The following is a 17485-nucleotide window of genomic DNA, read 5'->3' on the forward strand; positions in this document are numbered from 1 at the left end:
AAAATTATTCTTAGTGATAAGAAGAAAATTGCACTGTCATCTTCAAAACGCAGATTTTTATCATGACCACATCTAATTAAAATAGCAAATCACTTTTAAAAATCCACGTGTTATTCCTGAAGTCTTGATTAGAAACAGTTCTATATTAGCAGTGCTCCTGAAAGGAAAGAGGTAAGCAAGCCCATTACCTAGATGAAGCAAGCCCTCAGTGCTGGACTTCTTAGTTCAAAATGGGTTGCTTGGTCAAGTCAGCGAGGTTTCCAGTGATGCTGTCATACAGTGATGCTGCTTTAACACAGCAGCAAATCAAGGTTTTATCCTGATCACTTTCAGACTGGTATTCTCATCTATTTCATTGGTTTGAGTGGCTCACAGAGCCTGTGCACTGAATTTCAAAATAAGAGAATAAGGGCATGTGGGTGTCTCAGTCAGTTAAGCTTCTGACTCTGGGTTTCCTCTCAGGTCATGATCTCAGGCTCATGAGGTGGAGCCCCATAAGGAGCCCGGTGTAAGGCTCTACGCTCAGTGGGGCACCTGCTTGAAGATTTTCTCCTTCTGCCTTTCCTTCTACTTGTGTGCTGTCTCTCTCAAATAAATACATTTTTGGAGAATAAAGAACTATTTACATGTGTGTGTGTGTGTGTGTGTGTGCATGTGTATTTGCTTAGTTTTTGAGTCCTCCCTTCACGTGGTCTTCTGATGTTCTTTTACATCCCATCCTCTTTGATGGGTGAACTCTCAAATGCCAATGTATGGAGAATTCATATAAGCCTAGTAGTGGGACAAGGGCTCCCATTTCTGGAGTTATTCTAGACCACCTCCTATTCCCCTCATTCCAGGCAATTCTCCCCCAAATAACTTCAGTCTTCAATTCCAGTTGATTTCAATAGGTAGGCTCTCAATGCTTCCTCTATCACAGGGTAAGGGACCTGCTTTTCTCATATCTTTTTGGATCAGCCTCAATTTTGTCTCTCAGTTGCAATTTTATATTGTCCTTAGCACCATGTTAGGATGATGAGGGGGCTGTCTTGCTGCCTGCTGAATCAACCCTGGAATGCACTGCTACAGCTTGCCTGTCTGAGCTCTCTGCTAGGGGAAAACCAACTTGAAATAATGGGGAAAAATTACAGTGGAGATCAGAAAAATTGCCTCCCTTGGCATATCAATCAGAAAATAAAGATATTAAATTTTCTTTTTTTTTTTTAGATATTAAATTTTCATCAAAGTTGTCTAGGTAACATTCATTTATGTGAACCAGAATTCTAATTTCTTGATTAGATCACTGAATCTTATGATGGACGGTTGCATAACTGCATGAATTTTTTTTCATAAAAACATACTTTCAAATATCAAATAATATTTAAATATGTCTAATGAAAGATAGGAGCCTCTGCCCCATACTTTCTTATTCTTGGTTTCCACTTGCTATATATTAAACTTTTAATTCTGGAGGTTATTTTCATTCTCAGCTACCTTCATATTTCTAAATAAGTTACACTTCCATTTGTACGTCAGTTTTAGGAATTCTTTTTTTAAATATTTATTTATTTATTTATTTATTTATTTATTATTTTTTTATTTGAGACACAGAGAGAGAGAGAGAGAGACATAGTCAGAGGGAGAAGCAGGCTCCCTGCAGGAGCCTGATGTGGAACTCAATCCTGGAACTTTAGGATAATGCCCTGGGTTGAAGGCAGACGCTAAACTGCTGAGCCACCCCGCATCCCAGTTTTAGGAATTCTGCTGTCTTCTGCTGAGAGATAATGATTCATGTCTCTCTTACCTGCTTTCTCTCACCATCTCTGTTTCCTAATCTTTCCAAATAGTTACAGGACAATTGTTTTAAATATTGCTCATATTGACCACCACAGTATATGTGAGTCCATTTCTTTCTGTATCCTTCTCCAATCCCTCCCACCCCTCGCCCATGGAATTAAAATAGCTTCATTTAAAATTTTTGTCTTAAACTCTATAGGAGAAGGTTTTTGACCTTGGAACTACTGACATTTTGTCTTAGAATTCTTTGATGGGGCTGCCTGGATGGTTCAGCAGTTGAGCATCTGCCTTTGGCCCAGGGCATGATCCTGGAGTCCCAGGATCGAGTCCCACATCGGGCTCCATGCATGGAGCCTCCCTCTCCCTCTCTGGAGCCTGTGTCTCTGCCTCTCTCTGTTTCTCATGAATGAATAAATAAAATATTTAAAAAAATAATTCTTTTATGGAATGGTGAAGAGCAGGAGGGCTATCCTGTGCATTGTAGGATGGTTAGCCGCATCACTGGCCTCATCCTACTTGATACCAGCAGCACCCCCATCTCATTGCAACAACCAAGAATGTCTCTGGACATTGTCAAATGTCTCATCAAGAAAAAAAATCACTGCTCCAGAAGAATTAGAAACCACATCTCAAAATGATAAAGATACTTTGTTCTCAACCACGTCCTCTTTCCTCTTAGAGACATTTCTTCTGGAGCTGTTCGTGATCTTGCTTCAATCTGACAGCTGCTCCCTGGGGCTCCCTAGCACAGCAGTTATCCTGGGACTTCCTTTCACCCACCTCTGGAAATTCCCTTTGCTTTTCCACTATGTTGACTTATCTGTTTACTAAATCTTTTGTCTCCTTTACTCCTTTATTCTTTAAAATTTTGAAGTACATCCTCTGCTACCTGCCTGGAAGTGAACAACAGGGAAAATTTGGAGAACTTGTACAAATGTCTATTCTATGTTCATCTTGATTATTCAAGTTTGGCTGAGTTTAGACTTCCAAGTTTGAAAAACATCTTCCCTCAACATGTGAAGAAGATCTTGATCATGTTTTCTTCTAACGTCCTGCACTGCACTGAGAAATATCATGCCTCCTTGATTCTCCCATCATTCTTGATAGCTTTTATTTTTTCTTGGGAGGTTTTGGATTCTTCCCTTTACACCTGAGGATTTGAAACTTCACCCTAACTTCTAAGATGGGGACTTCACATCTGAGCAGTCACATGCTCTAGTTTTGCTCCCCCTCCCCTTTTTTTCCTTCCCATCTCCTTTCTCCCCCTGCTGGAAAATACTTAGCCATAATTTTATGAATAACGTCCCTTGATTTGCTCACCTACTTGAGGACTATAGCAAGATAGAGGTTACATCTTTTCACTTCCTCCTATATCCTCAAACTATTCTTTCACCCCCCCCCCAATCCTATCTCATTATGCTGCATTCTGGATAATTTCTTTAGAGCTGTCATAAAGCTCATGAATCTTCAATTTGTTTATATGCAATATGCTACTGAACACAACCATTGTATTTTTATTTTTAATTACTTTATGTATATATTTAAATCTACAGGTTATTTTTGTTTCTTATTTCTATTGTTTCCTGGTCTTTTAACTCTTTAAATACATGTATCTGTTTTATATTCCGAATCTGTTATTTTTGACATTGATTATATTGGAAATTTCAATCTGCTATATTTTTCTACTGTTTCTTGCTCCTGATCACCTAATTCCAATTCTGCTCTACAGTTTTCTAAAATGTCACATCCTGTTCATTGGACCCTAATTGTGAGATAAAAAATTGACTTTGCCATTAAAGTGGCTTTTCTGTAGCTGACATCTTTGAATTCACATTTCACCTTGTTTCTGGACTCCGAAATTTTCCTTTGCTTTCTTATCAATGCAGCAATGAATCAGGAAGAAAAAAAAAAAGTTTTCCAAAACTTTTTGGTATTCTATCCCAGTTATATTTCTTTAGTTTTCTAATGCACAGGTTGGCAGAAGGGGAAGTTGCAATTCTACGTCATTCTTTTATATCCAACCAAGGATGAACTTGGAGTCACAGAGGCTAGATTCATCCTCTCACCTGCAGCATCCACTAAAACATAAAGCATAAAAAGTATGAAACAAGTTTTCAAGACACAAGATGTCCAACAATGAAGGATTGTTGAAAAACTAGAAGCAAAAAGCTGTACTATGTGGTTTCCAAACTCATTGCCTTGAGAATCTTCAGGCTGCACCACAACAGAAGGGGAGCCCGGCAAAGGTGAGGAGATAGAGTGATGGTAGGGCTACTGCATAGCAGAGAGTAACAGAGAGAGCAGGGGTGCACAGAAATGGAACTCTGCAGATCTAAAGTTCCCCTAGGGTACCTAACAGGGTCAGCACGTAAATGACAGGAAACTAGCTAAGGTTGTATTAGCTTGCTGGGCTGCTGTCCCAAATACCACAGACTGAATGACTTGAAAAACAGAAATTTATTTTCTCACAGGTCTGGAGTCTAGAAGTCCAAGATTCAGGTGTCATCAGGGTTAGTTTCCCCTGAGCCCTCTCTCTCCTCTTGTAGATGACCACCTACTCCTGCTCTCTTCACAAGGTCTTCCCTTTGTGCCTCTTTGGGTCCTCATCTTCTCTTTTCCCATTGTATTGGATTAAAAACCATGCTAATGACTTCATTTTCACTAAATTGCTACTTTAGAAGGCTTATCTCTAAATATAGTCAAATTCTACAGCACTGTAGATTAGTGCTTCAATATATGAATTTAGGGGAGGAGTTCAGCCTATAACAGTCCACCTTCTGGCCCCCCCAAATTCAAGTTCTTCTTTCATAGAGAACGCATTTATTCCATCTCAACAGCCCCAAATGTCTTAACTCATTCCCACATATACTCTAAATTCAAAATTTCATTTAAATATCATCTAAATCGGGTGTGGGTGAAACTCAAGGTATGATTCATCCTGAAACAAAATTCCTCCAGCTGTGAATCTTTGTAACCAGATACATTAACTGCTCTCCAAATACAATGGTAGGACAGGCATAAGATAGACATTCCAACTCTAAAAGGATAAATTAGAAAAAAAGAAAAGGATGATGGGTTCCAAGCAAGTCTGAAACCTAGCAGAGAAAATTCCATAAGATGTTAAGGTTTAGGAATAATTCTTTTTTGGCTTTGGGCCTTCCTGGTTAGTAGCCCTGCCCTGTAGAACCTCCAGTCCAAGTGTGGTGGCCCCACTCCTTTGACTCAGGCCTTGGCCTTCTGGCCCTTGGTGAAATGACTGTCCCTGCTGACCTCTGAGCCATCTTCAGGGTCATTCTTCCCTTCTCTAGAAGAATAACATGTTGTATCAAGATAGGTCTATTGGCCCATTCTAGAGAATCCTCTTCAGCATTTCTGAAGGTACAACCCAGGCTTATTCCTGGCTTCTGCTGAGATGGCTGGTTGGATCCATAAGTCATACATCAGTTAGCTTTTAGCAAATCATTGTGTAGTTATGTTCTTGGTGTTCTTTCTGGAATATGCTTTCTCAGTTTGCAATATGGGTGGGCTCAGAATTTTCCAAACCTTCAATTTCTGTTTCCCTTAGGTTTAGTAATTGCTTCTTCAATTTGTCTCTCTCTCTCTTCTTGATTTTACTATTAGCAGCAAAGAGAAACTGGAAGCATCCTTCAACACTTTGTGTAGGAATATCATCATCTAAATCACCAAGTTCATCCCTTGCAAATTTTACCTTTCATAAAGCACTAGGACACAATTAGGCCAAGTTCTACAACTTTATAACAAGAATTGCCTTTCATCTAGTTTCCAATCACATGTTCATCATTTTCCTCTGAGACCTCATCAGAAGCCCTGCCTACATTTGTCCTTCTAACAACATCCTGTTGGGTGATGATATGTGTGTCCTTTTTCCACAGCTCTCCTCTTCTTTCTCAGCCTTTACCAGAATCATCTTTAATGGTCATATTTCTGCCAAGAGTCTCTTGAAAGCAATCTATGCCTCTTCTAACATGCACCTCAAGACTCAGCCTCTCCCCATTGTCCAGTTTCAAAACTACTACCACATTTCTAGGTTTTTGTTACAGCAGCATCTCACTTCCTGGCACGAAAATCTGTATTACTTTCCTTGAACTGCAATAACGCAACAGAAATGTATTTCTTCCCAATTCTGGAGGCTTGCAATACAAGATCATTGTGGGGACATGACTCAGCCCATAACACAAGACAAAGAGAATATTACTGGGTATGCTTATGAGGCTGGGAATAGTGCCTACTCCCATTAGCTCCATCAGATACCTTATAATTCACAGAGCATCTGGTACAGTACTTTGTATTGCTCAGGAGTGAGCCATCAGTACCCCTAGGCTAAACACTGCTCTGAGCCTGCAGAACAATCTTAAAACCAACACCTAAAAGGATCATATTGTCTCCAAATAATTAACAGTTTTCAGAACAAAGTTCAAGAGTATTATGAGAATACAAAAAATATCCAGTACAATAAGGATGGCATTCACCGTGAGTGGCATCTAATCAACAGTGACTAGGCATTAAAGAAGCAGGAGAATACGACCCTTATGAGTAGGAAACTCAATGAAAACCAAACCAGAACCAATACAGATTTTTGAAGAACCAGACAAGGTCATTGTAACAGTTACTAAATGTCATATAGCCAAATATTTAAGTGGAGACATGGAATATACAAAAGGTATTGAATGTTTTCATTGTTTCAAGACAGAGACAAGGATGATTTTGTTGAATAGAAATGGTTTAAAGAATCATTCAAGGAGAATGCCTCTTATCCCTTGAAGGGCTTTTACTGGGTCTCAGAATAAGTTGTGTCTTGAGCTCAGCAGGGAGAGTCACAGAATCTGTGGACTTTGAGGGAGAATTCTGATGCAGCAATGTGTCTCAGGATGGGTGGGGACCAGGTGCTGCATGAGCAGAGAGGGGACTCGGTTGTCCTACTGCCAGAATTACTGACATCTTTGTTTTTTCCACTAGTCATGTAATTTTATTGAATTTTCTTTTCATTACCTAAAAAATGTGTAGCATTTCTTTTAAATCTAAGCCACTATTCGATGAGCCCAGTTTGTTATTCTACCCTGTGTTACTGGTCCTGGATTCTGCTATAGGCAGTCAGCTTCTAGCATAATAAATTGAGTAAATTGAATAGTTTTAAGTAATTTCCTTTTTTAAGATTTATTTATCTATTTTGGAGAGAGAGAGAAAGAGAGAGAGAGAGAGAGAGATAAAGAGAAAGCTTGTTAGCAGGGAGAAGGGCAGAGAGAGAGAGAATCCTCAAGCAGACTCCCATTGAGCACAGAGCCTGATGCCAGAGCTTGATCCCAGGACTCTGAGATCATGACCTGAGTTGAAATCAAGAGTCAGATGCTCAACCGACTGAGCCACTCAGGTGTCCTCAAATCACTTAATTTTTTTGGAGTCATTTTTCTCAGTTTGTTCTTATTATCATATTAATTCACTATATGATATATAAGAGTCTGTTACAATGCCTCAGACTTAACTCATTATCACCCCCAGGGTAACCTGGTTCTCCTACTTACATTCTTTTTTGGGGCTTCATATATATGAAATAGAAACCAACCAGCCAATATCAACTTTTCTATCTACCTCATCCCTGGTCTCTCACTCAGTTAGAAAGAATCTATGTGAAGCCAGCCTCTTCTCTCTTTTTCTACCATCCTTACTCTCTATGAATTTTGGTGTCTTCTAATCTGGGTATCCCACTCATTTCTCTTTAATCTACCTATCATAATTATGATTATCTTTGTCCCCCTCAAATACAAGTTTGAGCACGCCCCTCTCATTTAAATCCCTTAAATAATTCTCACTGCCTTTAAGATGAACACAGCATAGTATATCCTATGGAGCCTACCATCAACCTGCCCTCATATCATGCATTGCTGTATGCCTTATAATTCTAACTACTCACTACAAATGGATCCATCAAACTCTGGCGTGCATAGACTCGCTGATTCGCCCTGGAATGCTAATTCTCTGCTTGGCAAACCTGTATAGTTGTTAAGTTCTTGATAAAAAATTGCCTTTCTGAAGGATTCTCCAGTCTACCAAATAGTATAAGCCTCTTTTTTCTTCCCCTGGTTGGACACATCTGCCTCCTCCTCCACCTTCCTCTTTTGTGCCTTCATCACGTTGTTTTAGGATTATCCATTTAGAAGCCTATGTGCTTTCCCATGAAGCTTTCTACATCATATATCTTCATGTACCTAGAACAGTACCTCAAATATAGCAAATGTGCAGTGAGCACATGTTGCGTGATGGAGTACATGAATAATGAAACAAGCAGAGCCTACAATGTATCAATTCTTATTTATTAATTATTTTGTTATTTTTACGCCATTTTTTCCCATCTGAAATCTATAAGGACTATTGGTCTCTGTTACTAGTTTTTGTTTGCTTTTAGAAGAGTCACTGAGGATCCCAGTGAAGAAGATTATAGCCTTGTCTGGAAACGATGTTGTGTGGATGTGCCATTTTATCATGTTTCTTTCTGAGTGTTCTCTCACTTGAAAATGCAAGTGAGTGGTATGACACTGGATTGGGCTGTGTCTGATTAATAATTTCTGAAGGTGGCATATTGAGTGGCACAGTGTCCAGCTGGTGCTATTTTCAGCATAGAAACCTGCTATACTATGAGGCAGCATGAACAAGATGGAATGAATTGATATATTTCTCTCCTGAATTGGTTGGCAGTGCCTCAACACTGAAGTATCAAATTTGCTCAATGTGCTATTTGGGAGATTGTTTCTTCCTTTCCTCCACCAGCCTAAAGACTACAGTAGAAAATGATATATTAAACTATGTCTTTCTTCAGAGAGAGCATCAAACACATTTCCAAGAAGATCAAATTAATATCCAACTACTTTCCCTGGTGGACTTGAAGAGGCATGTCCGTGAGCCAGATCTTCAGTTTTCTACTTTTTTGTTTTTAAGTTTCTCATTCTATGGGTAATGAGCATTAACTTTTATAACCAGAGGTTGATGCTGATAATAGGAGAGAAAGGAATAGTTTAAATGTGGAATGGGAATGACTTTAACTGCCAGAGGATTTATCTAAAAAGACTTTGAATTTTTCTATCCAGTGAATCCTCTTTTGAGTCCTGTTGGAATGACAGTAGACCTTTGGACATTTTCTTCCCTCTAATCATCACTATGAAAATCTGGAGAAGATAGGAAAATTAAATTGATACCTTGCTCTTTATGATGAAAATCCAGGCCTGCCCACTGCATTTTTGTTGGCCAGCCCCTTTCTAGATCAAAGTTGCCTTTCCTAGACATAAACTACTCAGTCATTCATTCAATGGCCACCTGTGATGTCACTGTCCCACTGGTAGGTGATAGGTCAATTTTGAAACTGGCATGAGTTCAGACTATGGGTTTGGTCTGAGGTTTACGTTCAGACTTCTGCTTTACCATTTACAACTGTATGTCTGGGCACCTCTTCTCCTTAGTTTCCTTGTCTGTAAAATAATACTTTTCACAGAGCTTTGCAGTGGGCATCAGATGAGAAATATGTAAAGGACCATCAGGTGCCTAGAGTCTGATGTAGCCCAAGACTCTCTCTTTTCCTATGTGTTAAAGGTGATCACATATCTGATGCAGTGTTCATTTTATTAAAGCAAGGAAAAAACCTTCATCAGAGGGCACTGCCTCTGCATTGATTCTTGCCATCCCTTGATCCACCAGCTGTGGTCCAGAGTCAGTATTTCTGTTGGTTTTCTTCCCCTGCACACAGACATTGGGGGCAGCAGCAGACAGCTGTCCCAGGCATGCTAAACTGAACTAAAACATTAACCAGGTTGAGAAAGATCTTCCATAACCAGAAAACAGTAAAACACAGAAAACCTCCCAGGATCACAATCACCTCCTTGGGAGTGGCCAGGAGGACGGTGAAAGGTGCTAGTCTCGGGTGCCTCCCCAAATACAGTTCTACCACAGACAACACTGCAGCCAGGGTCTGCTAAATTGGGAGGTGCCTGGCTTCCCCTGCTGTGTAAATCCATGCATGATCATTGCTGTGGCTGCACAAGTTGGGAAGACTGTGGATGGAAAATGGGGATGGGAGTGAGATATCTTAGTTGCCCTTACATGACTATGAATGTTGGAGGGGCTTGTGCTGTTTCCCTAACAAAATTATCTTGCTCCAAACAGCATGGTGGTGTTTCAAAGCATACTCTCTGGAGCTAGGATTCCTGGGTGGATGTCCTGGCTATATTCTTGCTTCAGCTCTCATTCCTTTAGGCAAATCATTTTATTTTTGACCTTGGTTTTCTCAAAGCATAAAATGATGATGGTAATAATAGTAGTTAACTTCTAGAGTTATTTTAAGTCAAATAAAATAATGCGTATGAATTGCTTAGAATGATGCCTGACAAATAATAGTCTGTACTCAGTAAATGCTATATTTGCTCTCTTTGCAGCAAGTCACTGACACCCTTGAGCAAAAAGCGTTGGCTTTTGGACTGCTCTTCCTCAAGCTCTAAGACAGCTCTGGTACGCTTGCTTTTCAACTAGCACTCCAATGATCCTATAAAGGTCGCCTTTTTCCATATCTTTTGTTCCTGGAGACCCCTGAGGCTTAAGGTTGTATGTATCTTCTTTTCTTAGCAAATCAATATCCATTACGTAGAGCTCACAATTACAGCTTTTCCTGGAGGAAAAATATTAATGGATTCTGTCAAGACCATGAGACAGCCACTTCCCTACGTAATGGCTCTTGAGTTCCCTAAAAGCCTGTGCTTCCGTTAGAAAGTGATAAGGAAGCTTCCAATAAGCTCAGGAGTCTACTCAATATTTCCCACTTCCTCGGTGGTGATTAGTAGGGGGACATCCGTTGCCATGCGCGGCCCACCACTAAGTCCTGTAAGTCACATGGGCAGAGGCGCTTCCTGACATTTAGGACCCATTACCAGTCCCTGGGGACAAAGGGAGCCCTTCAGGCTTCCGTGGCAGCAGTGGCTAATTTACAGACATTCAAAAAACTAAATAAATGAATGAATGGATCATATAAAATTAAAAAAAACAAAACAAAGCAAAACAAAAAACAGGAGCACCTGGGTGGCTCAGTGGTTGAGCATCTGTCTTTGGCTCAGGTCCTGACCCCAGGGTCCTGGGATCAAGTTCCCCGTTTCTGCTTCTGCCTATGTCTCTGCCTCTGTGTCTCTTACGAACAAAACAAAACAAAACAAACAAAAATTAAAAACCAAAACCAAAAGCAGGCCCCCAAAGTTTTCAGGAAATTGGGTTTTGGGGGACTATTGACAGGTTAACCTGGTAACAATTAGACTTCAGAACTAGCAGGAGCGGTGCCTGGGTGGCTCAGTGGTTGAGCATCTGCCTTTGGCTCAGGTCTTGATCCTGAGGTCCTGGGATCGAGCCTGCATCAGGCTCTCCTCAAGGAGCTCACTTCTCCCTCTGTTTATGTCCCTGCCTCTCTCTGTGTCGCTCATGAACAAATAAATAAAATCTTAAAAAAAAAAAACTGGCAGCAAAGCTGCAAGCTCAGGCTGTAAGCCCAGTTCCCCCTTAGTTCAGAGGCTCCATCTCTCTGTTTCTACCTCAACCCCCAACCCTGGAGAGAAAAAAAAAAAGTGGCATCTGGCCAAATTCCCCCAGAGTTACAGCTCTGATAACCAGGAGCAGAGTCTAACAAACTTCTTAGTAAGTTTATTTAAGTAAGGATTTTGCAGGTCTCCTGTGGGAAATCCTTGAGCAGGTGTCCAGCGCGGGGGGATTCCGCTTGCTGTGTGGCCACCTAGTGGCCGTTGTAGGAACTTCATCGATGGGTTGCGGGGCGCTGACTGCACATTTATGCACGGATAGGGAATGAGCACCGATTTTTTTTTTTTTTTAGAATATTACTTCGCAATTCTAGCCCATCCCAAGCGCGTTTTTTAAAATTCTATAATTGGGCAGCATAGATGCCTTAAGAAACAAGCAGCGTGGCTGTGCGGAGCTGGTTGGTATTTAGAATAACGGATGCTATATGGGGAATGCTGGTTAGGTTTGGTTTGGTTTTGGATTGCCATCACTGCATCCCTGGCAGACTGATGTAAGTATATATTTGAGATTCCTTCGCACATAAGTGTTTAGATAATATATTGCAACGGATGTGAATATGAATTCTGATTTATTTATTTTATTTTTTAAAGGTATTTATTTATTTATTTATTTATTTATCACACACACACACACACACACACACACACACACAGAGGCAGAGACACAGGCGGAGGGAGAAGCAGGCTCCATGCAGGGAGCCTGATGTGGGACGCAATCCCGGGACTCTAGGATCAGGCCCTGGGCCAAAGGCAGATGCCAAACCACTGAGCCACCCAGGGATCCCCCTGATTTATTTTTCTAAGTGTTTCTTAAAGGGATCTGTCCAAAAGTAAGCCGCGGAATCTATTGTCCACCCTCTGCCCCCTGAGATGTACAGCTACTGATATCTCTGCTCAGGTTTTCTTATTTTTGTATTTATATTGTTTCTCTATGGGTTGCACTGTGTCTGCACCACTCAGTAGTCAGTGATTTGGGCAGAAGTTTTGGGCAAACTCTGTGAACTAGTAAAGTTTTGGCCATTGTCTGTGGGTGGATTGGAGAACATAATCAAAGGTTAGTCTGCTTTTACTTCTCTGTCGGATTTTCCTTTTGGTGGTGCTCTCTAGGGTCCTCACCCCCACACCATTCCTTTCTCCAGTCAGCCAGGGGTTTGTGGAGAGCTCCTCATACCTGCTATGCTGCACTCATTCCCAGGTGCCCCCATCCCCTTTCTGGCTGGTCCTCTCCTTGCCCTTGCTGCAACCACCATCTCAGCCTAGCATCTCAGTCCTAATTGCCTTTTAGGTAGAGTCACTATTGCTGGTAAATCATCTGAGTTCTTGTTTCCCAATCCAAACCAGCCCACTGTCATTAAAAAAATGTAAATATAAAATTAGATAAAAGGTCTTAGAAGGGGCAGTACATGTGATAGACTCTGAAGCTCAAGCCTCATTTAGCTTCCAGATAAATCCACCTTCGTCCAGTGACCCAGCTGAGAGAGTAACTCACTACTCATAAACAACATCCCAGAGCTGTAACACGTTCAGTATTAATTTAGGCAGGTTCCAGCATCAGGAAGGGTTCTCTATCTGTGTATGGGGTGGGGCAGCGAGAAGTTCACAGGGCTAAGGAGGAAGACAGAGGTCCTAAGACGTTAGGTCGGGCAGGTCTGTCCATTCACAATAGGAATTCTGTCGGCAACTGTTCATTCAAGGGGGAAGACTCAAACTCTCAGAGGTGACGAGAGCCAGAAATATTAGGGCTATGAAATCATAATTGGCTCCATAACCAGAAATAGCCCTGGGCCTACAAGGAACCACTAGTATGGAGAAGCCATAAAGATGCTTCCTAATCCACAGATGGTGTTGGAAGGAGAAGATCTCTAAGACATAGCATCTGAAGAAAGAGTAGGTCAAGTCTCTAGGGGCTCAGGTAAGTAATAGGGGCAAGCATGGAGAATTCACCTTAAAATAAAAAAGGAGCTTAACTGTCAGAAGGCTTCTGGGGGTTATCTGAAGAACAGGGGAGAAGATTGGAAATCTAGAGTTATTATCTAGGTGGGAAGCAAAAAAGCAGGAGGACTCAGGTGGTACCATACAGAATTGAAGAGAGAGGAGGAATTTGGAAAAAACAATCAAATCAGTTTCCTGAATTTGGAACCCAAGGCAAAGGGACAGTGAGTCGTTTGGATGAAATATGAGAATGATAGGAAAAATAATGAATGAATCAAGAAGGTGAGCCTTTTATAGGGGGAATAATGTATCACCAAAATACATATTGTTCATCAACGTGTGTGTTGTTCAAGCAGATACAAATATGTGACTCTCCCTTCATTTTAGACATTGGAAGACTGTTGTTTGCTTTAATGAGGCCAGTATATGTGATGCAGAATTTCTTTTTTTCACCAATTTGCATAAAACATTTCAATTAGCATCTTTTGCTTTCAGTATGCAATCATCAATATTCTGTCTTAAATGGATTGTTTTTAAAGATTTTATTTATTTATTCATGAGAGAGAGAGAGAGAGAGAGGCAAAGACATAGGCAAAGGGAGAACCAGGCTCCATGCAGGGGGCCCAATGCAGGACATCACGCCCTGGGCCGAAGGCAGGCACTAAACCACTGAGCCACCCAGAGATCCCCTAAATGAATGGTTTTAATTAGAACAACAAATGTTTATTAAAAGCTCAATGGGGCTCCTGAGTGGATCAGTCTGTTAAGCATCCAACTCTTGATTTTGACTCAGGTCACGATATCAGGGATATGAGATTGAGCCCTACTTTGGGCTCCATGCTGGGCATAGAATCTGCTTGAGATTCTCTCTCTCCCTCTCCCTCTGCCCCTCCCTGTTTATGCATGCACTTGCTCTCTCTCTCTCCCTCTCAAATAAATAAATAAATAAATGCTCACTAGGTGTAAAGTGCTGAGTCCCTGCTGTCTTTTGCCGATCTCACTTGTCCTCCCATCAACCAGTCAACATAGCAAGAAGAGTTTCATCAGGAACAACCAGCTTTCTTCCTTGATTTGCAGCCTTTATTTATTGAATCAGAAAATTCTCATTTCACAGTTGAAAAATTCATTTTAGTGAATGAAACAATTGCATATAGCTTTAACAGAAGCTATAAGAGAAGATGGTGGGAAACATTGGCATAAGAAACAGCTGAAATCATTCTTGGAACAGCCCCACACAGCATCATCAGGAAGGAGTAGAGATGGCACAAAAATTACACAGTAAGTTCTTGAATCTCTGTATTATAAAGATCTCATAAGCACCTCATGGGGGTTGTAGTTCTTCTCTGCTGAAACTAATTTTCTGAAATTCTTATAACCCCCTGACTTCTGTCAGCTTTACAAGGAATTCTAAAAATTTAGCAGTTTAGAATTAGATTCTAGGGAATTTAACCAGGAGCACTTCAAGTCCTCCTTTGCTGCCATCACAATTTTACGAACTACTCTGTAGTTAAGATGACTATTCTTCTGCCTCCTTCGCTGATAGGACATAAGCCATACAGCTATCTACCTTTTAATTATTTAGTGGAATCAGATGACTTCCTGCACTGAATTTCTTGGCATTTCTGCAGGAGACAATTTCTTTTAAACCAGAATTAGTGGTAATCGTGTCAGATTCCAATTAAGTTAAGTAGTTTTATGCTCCCAATGTTTTGCTTCTTCGACTCAGGGGTGTAATTTAATATCCTCAAGGTTTTGAGTCTTTTTAAAGCAACTAGATTGACATTTTAAAGGAAAACACTAAAGCAAAGAGGCTATTTTTGTTTTAGGCTAAAAAGCATTGAAAAGCTACGAATTTTTTTGTACTATATGTCTACAATACAGGTTGTAAATTCTGTAGGTAAATAATTACAGAAAGAATCTGTTTCTCGTCAACATTTTCTGTCCGGATAAAGAAATTTTGAAAAACTGCCAGAAGCTTGTGTAGCAAATATCTAGGGAAGGTTGTGAAGATCTTTCCGCCAGAATCCTCAACCTAGCCTTGCACAGCCATTTTGGATATCCAATTTCAAGTTCTAAATAAAAACAGATGGTTAAGAAGAAGTTATTTCCCCTAAAGTCTATAAGCATGTTATGTTTCAGTTACTCATTTTTATCTGCTAATTACAGTAACTTTTCTGGATTCTGTTGTACTACATTTATTCACATTTTCCCAAATCTCCTTAGCCATGGCTAATTAAGCAGTCATTATAAAATGAACAAGCCTATCAAAAGAAAGAAAATCATTTTGTTTTTCATTACAGAAAGCTAAACATTTTGCTTGCACTAGGGAGCATTTCTCTCCTCTCTTCAGTATGAGACAGGTCCATCGTTATGGAGTGGAAGGACCATTAGAAATATCATCCCTTCCCCATCCCAACAGAGGAAGTGTACTGGGGAAGTTTCCTTATAAGAATGTTTTGTGGGGGAAAGCTTCATATTAACCAGTACATTGTAGAAACTCAACAGAAATCAAAGAATGGATGAATGAACTGAAATGTAGCCGAACAATGCTCTTTTGTCCCCCTTTGACAAAAAACACAATTTCTTGATAGATTTTCTAACATAGCCATAGCAATTCGAAAATGAAATCATCCCTCAGATATAGTCAGTTATTGATGGGGTAAGTGAAACTTTGATGAAACTATCATGAAATAACTGTTCTTGAGGAAGGTACTTTCTCTGTAATTACCTATGCTATTACATTTTTTAGAATCCTTCATTAAAACCCATAAGTGCATATATGCTGGGCAAAAAAAGTTTGAGAAAGAAGTCTTGTTTTTGTTATGTCAACATGTGTTGAGACTCTGACACTGTCAAATTCTAGCTTGCTTCTGCAATCAGGTCAGAAGTTCTTGAACTATGTTCTGCTGAATTATCTGTTAGAAATTTTAGCATATCAGATAAAATCATTTCAACCATCCTGTTCTTCTGATAAAGAGAAAAAGTCCCTACTTCTATCAATGAGGAGGCAAAGGACACAAAGGATGCTAACGTTTAAGAAGTTAAAAAGTGGAGGGGTACCATCCGTCACAGGAACTTACCATTTTGGAACTTTGATTGGGATCGGCAATTCCTCTTGGATCTTTATTTGCAGGTTTCTATAATAAATAAATTTTACTGTGTCAGGAACTGCATCAGATATCATGTATAGACACACATGAGCGCATACACGTGCAGACCATCTCTTCTTGATTCATTAAAAATCTAATAAAGTTTGTAAGTTGCTATGGGAGAGGCTGGGGTGAGGGACAGGGGATGGTTCTGGTCAGTGAAGTTTTATCAGAAACCAGTGTTCCTCGTAAACCTTGTGATGGATCTCTCCAACAGTGTACTTAGTAAGAGATTTCCAAACACTTTTCAAGTGCCAGAGTTTTCACCAAGAAAACATTTCTTTCGAAATTCCAGTAAAAACAACTTATAAAAATGGACTGTACTGATTGAGTGGGGACTGGGGAGAAATGCTCATTCAATTCCACCCCAACCGTACAGCACACGCTGAGATCCTTTTGTGTGACAGGAAAATTCTGCAGAATCACAGACTGAAATCTATCTTACTCATAAGACATTAATAAAGAAAGTGTAATGAGAATTGTTGATTTGAAAAAAATACATAGTTGAGAATCTTGGTGGTTTTAGTGCCCATCTCTGAATAATTGTTCTACCAGAGACCTTGAGGCTACAGATGCAGATACAGAGACTCTAGCAGTTCAGAAGATCCTAGAGATCCTGTAATAACTTTTTTTGACTCAGTCTCTAAGGCATATGCATGCAAATTTGGCTAATGTGTTTCTCTTTCATTAATATTGATCAGGGAATACATTCCAGTCAGTGGAAAGCCCTCAGGCTGATAAGGCCCTGCTGGAAGCCATCACTGGGTTTTGACTCCTGAAAATCAAGGTTGGGGGTAGGGTATGGCTGGTGAGGCATTCATCTCAAAAGCACCATTTAAGGGGCACAAACTCAGTAATTGTGGAAAATAATGTGTTAAAAATCTGTTTTTAAAAAATCTAATCTAATTCCCAAGAGTTCATGATGAACACAATGTCAGTATTTTACCTAAAGGTAGTATCTGTGCATGAATGAACAAGCATGACTTCTCGTGCTCTTCTCAAACGAATCCCAGCCCTGATGATAAGTGGGACCTGTCCTATTTCTGCCTC

At 40.2% G+C, this 17485-nt stretch overlaps 1 protein-coding gene across 2 annotated transcripts in view; it reads right to left on the reverse strand.

Moving 5' to 3' along the window:
* Positions 1-15132: 15132 nt before the first annotated feature.
* The window catches only part of ADAM7 (ADAM metallopeptidase domain 7), a 61614-nt gene continuing 59261 nt past the window's right edge, over positions 15133-17485 (reverse strand). For both annotated transcript variants that reach the window (XM_049101306.1, XM_035718628.2), the window contains 2 exons: positions 16367-16423; positions 15133-15358 (listed from right to left, as the gene is read on the reverse strand). In XM_049101306.1, coding sequence (XP_048957263.1) covers positions 15314-15358; positions 16367-16423 — 102 coding nt within the window. In that variant the 3' untranslated portion in view covers positions 15133-15313. The remainder of the gene's footprint in view (positions 15359-16366; positions 16424-17485) is intronic.

The sequence above is a fragment of the Canis lupus genome, chromosome 25 (genome assembly GCF_003254725.2).
Source record: "Canis lupus dingo isolate Sandy chromosome 25, ASM325472v2, whole genome shotgun sequence".
NCBI classification, from domain to species: Eukaryota; Metazoa; Chordata; class Mammalia; order Carnivora; family Canidae; genus Canis; species Canis lupus.